Here is a 3,769-nt window from a genome sequence, read left to right on the forward strand (position 1 = left end):
AGAATTCTTTCTTGGTCATCAGCTCCGGAATTCAGCCCACCGAACCTCACCTAGGTTCTAGAACTTCATCATAAGGACCTTTGAGTGAACTAAAAAATTCAATCTCATATAAAAAGAAAATTTAAATTAAAGCACTGTCAAGCAGCAAAAGTTTCAGCAGGTGGAAGTATATTAGAAACAGATAAGTTATATTAAATCTTGCTTTTTCATATATTTACATTTATTTTATCATTTGTCATTAAATGTTTTATTTTTCTCAAATTTGTGGAATTATATCTCAAATTATTCAACATTGTGATGCTATTGAATGAAAAGAACACTTTCTAGAGCTGTTATACTATAAGCCAATCAGAGAGAAGCTGAGCAGTTAATGCAATAATTTATTTTTAAAGGAATGAGCAAAGAGTCTTATTGGGCCCCAGAAATATTCCATATAGAATGAAAAGTCAAGATAATACCACTATTTTTTAGAAAAAGAGGAAAGGTCTATATTCATTAGGCTGTTTCATCTGTACCATATAATACAACTACTACTAATTGTAATGAATGAGTGATTTAACTGCAAATGAAATAAATTGTAAACAAGGATGCTATGTTTTTCTCTACTTAGGTTATCCCATTCTTCATAATTACTTTAAATATTACAGGTTCTGGGTCTTCTTCCTGCCTTGTCTTCGGAGCTTTTGTTCGTAGAGCGGCCAATAGCAAGATGTCTTCAGGAAATGCCAAAATTGGGCATCCTGCCCCCAACTTCAAAGCCACGGCTGTTATGCCAGATGGCCAGTTCAAAGACCTCAGCCTATCTGACTACAAAGGAAAATATGTTGTGTTCTTCTTTTACCCTCTTGACTTCACCTTTGTGTGTCCCACGGAGATCATTGCTTTCAGTGACAGGGCAGAAGAATTTAAGAAACTCAACTGTCAAGTGATTGGTGCTTCTGTGGATTCTCATTTCTGTCACCTGGCATGGATCAACACACCCAAGAAACAAGGAGGACTGGGACCCATGAACATTCCCTTGGTATCAGACCCCAAGCGTACCATTGCTCAGGACTATGGAGTCTTAAAGGCTGATGAAGGCATCTCGTTCAGGAGCCTCTTTATCATTGATGATAAAGGCATCCTTAGGCAGATCACTGTAAATGACCTACCTGTTGGCCGCTCTGTGGATGAGACTCTGCGACTGGTTCAGGCCTTCCAGTTTACCGACAAGCATGGGGAAGTGTGCCCAGCTGGCTGGAAGCCTGGCAGTGATACCATCAAGCCTGATGTCCAGAAGAGCAAAGAGTATTTCTCTAAGCAGAAGTGAGCGCCGGGCCATTTTAGGGCTGGGCTGTAGTGGGTGGCCATGAAAACAAAATCTCTTTTGTACTATTGTTAATGCTTAAAACACAAGACTTTAGACTTTGTGCAGATGTGGGACAGGCCTTTCCTGCAGGGGTTGGGGAGTCCAGCCTGCCTTCTCTGGAGAGAATGGCCTGAACTGTGTTACAGGGCAGGCCAACTGTGATGTACAGTAGAGGGCAACACTTCTGATCTTCTGTTGTTTCTATTAAACTTGAACTGAGACTGTGTTTGATTCTTCATGGGGGGGGGTGCTACTAACTTGATTTGGAGAGGAGTTTATGCTCTGCTTTCCCTTTTTTAGGAGAAAATGAGGGTGAGAGCTTCAGAATCAATTATGCGGGGGCAGGGGAAAATGCAGGAAGTGGAACTGAACCCAAGTGGTGGTAATATTTTCACTATATCTGTGGGAAGAAAGCAAGACCTGCGGGCATGGGGCGCCTGGGTGGCTCAGTGGGTTAAGGCCTCTGCCTTCAGCTCAGGTCGTGACCCCGGGGTCCTGGGATCGAGCCCCGCGTCGGGCTCTCTGCTCAGTGGGGAGCCTGCTTCCTTCTCTCTCTCTGCCTGCCTATCTATTCATGATCTTTGTTTGTCAAATAAATAAAATCTTAAAAAAAACAAACAAAAAAAATAAATATTACAGGTTCTGTCCTAGGGAAGATTTACCTCCAAATTGTGATATTGTATTAGAGTTTAGAAAAAATTGTATGAATTTAGAAAAAAGTTAATTGAGAAACTCTTTGACTGGTTTCAGAAAATCCATTTGGTGCCTCTACTATGAATGGGAATGATATTTGCATTTAAATTTATAATCCTGACAATAGAAATCAAGATATGAAATGTCTCTACATTTGAATAGCTTTTGCTCTTTCTTTTTTTTTTTCTTTTTTAAAAAAATTTTCATTCAATCTCTAATTAATTAACATACAGTGCAATATTGGTTTTAGGAGTAGAATTCAGTGATTCATCACTTATATACAATACCCACTGCTCATCACAACAAGTGCCCTCCTTAATTCCCATCACCCATCTAACCCATCCCTCACCCACCTCCTTCCATCAACACTAGGTTTGTTCTCTATCTTTAAGAGTTTTATTGTTTGTTTCCCTCTCTCTTCTTTCCCTCCTTCCTATATGCTAATCTGTTTTCTTTCTTAAATTCCACTTATGAGTGAAATGATATGGTGGTATTCTTTTTTCTCTAACTTATCATATATCTATATATCTATATATCTCGATATATAGATATATATATCTATACACACACACACACGCCACCTTTTCTTTCTCCATTCATCAGTTGATGGGACATTCGGACTCTGTCCATTGTTTGTCTATTGTTGATAATGGTGCTATAAACATTGGGGCACATATGCCCCTTCAGATCTGTATTTTTGTATACTTCGGGTAAATACCTAGTAGTATTGCTGGGTCATATCTTGAACATTGTCAGGAAGTTCCATACTGTTTTCCAGAGTGGCTGCATTAGTTTGCATTCCCACCAACAGTGCAAGTGGGTTCCTCTTTCTCTGCATCCTCACCAACATATTGTTTCTTGAGTTGTTAATTTTAGCTGTTCTGACAGGTGTGAGGTGATGTCTCATTGTGGTTTTGATTTGTATCTCCTTGATGATGGATGATGTTGAGTATTTTTTCATGTGTCTCTTAGCCCTGTGTTTGTCTTCTCTGGAGAAGTATGAAAAGAAGCCTGTCTATTCACGTCTTCTGCCAATTTCTTAACTAGATGATTTGTTTTTCTGGATGTTGAGTTTGATAACTTCCTTATAAATTTTGGATACTAACCCTTTACCAGATATCTCATGTGCAAATATCTTCTCCCATTCCGAAGGCTGCCTTTTAGTTTTGTTGATTGTTTCCTTCACTGTGTAGAAGCTTTGTATCTTGATGAAGTCCCAATAGTCCATTTTTGGTTTTGTTTCCCTTGCCTCATGAGATGTGTCCAATAAAAGTTGCTAAGAGCCGAGGTCAAAGATGTTGCTGCCCGTGTTCTCCTCTAGCATTTTGATGGTTTCCTGTTTCACATTTAGGTCTTTCATCCACTTTGAATTTCTTTTTGTGTATGGTGTGAGAAAATGGCCCAATTTCATTCGTTTACATGTTGCTGTCCAGTTTTCTCAGAACCATTTGTGGAAGAGACTATCTTTTCCTTTGCATATTCTTTCCTGATTTGTGGAAGATCAGTTGACCATATGGTTGTGGGTCCATTTCTGGGTTCTCTATTCTGTTCCATTATCTATGTGCCTGTTTTTATGCCAGTACCATACTGTCTTGATGATTGTAGGTTTGTAAGAAAGCTTGAAGTCCAGAATCGTGATACCTCTGGCTTTGTTTTTATTTTTTAAGATTACTTTGAGTATTTGGGGTCTTTTGTGATTCTATCAAATTTTAGGGTTGTTTGTTCTAG

The 3,769-nt window shown here is 39.0% G+C and overlaps 1 protein-coding gene across 1 annotated transcript; it reads left to right on the forward strand.

Moving 5' to 3' along the window:
• Positions 1-650: 650 nt before the first annotated feature.
• On the forward strand, positions 651-1,569 carry LOC101688994 (peroxiredoxin-1). Its single transcript, XM_013063756.1, has one exon. It carries the CDS (start codon positions 710-712, stop codon positions 1,307-1,309), a length of 600 nt encoding a protein of 199 aa, XP_012919210.1. The 5' UTR covers positions 651-709; the 3' UTR covers positions 1,310-1,569.
• Positions 1,570-3,769: the final 2,200 nt, after the last annotated feature.

The sequence above is a fragment of the Mustela putorius genome, unplaced genomic scaffold (genome assembly GCF_011764305.1).
Source record: "Mustela putorius furo isolate JIRA1106 unplaced genomic scaffold, ASM1176430v1.1 tig00003846_pilon_pilon_pilon, whole genome shotgun sequence".
NCBI classification, from domain to species: domain Eukaryota; kingdom Metazoa; phylum Chordata; class Mammalia; order Carnivora; family Mustelidae; genus Mustela; species Mustela putorius.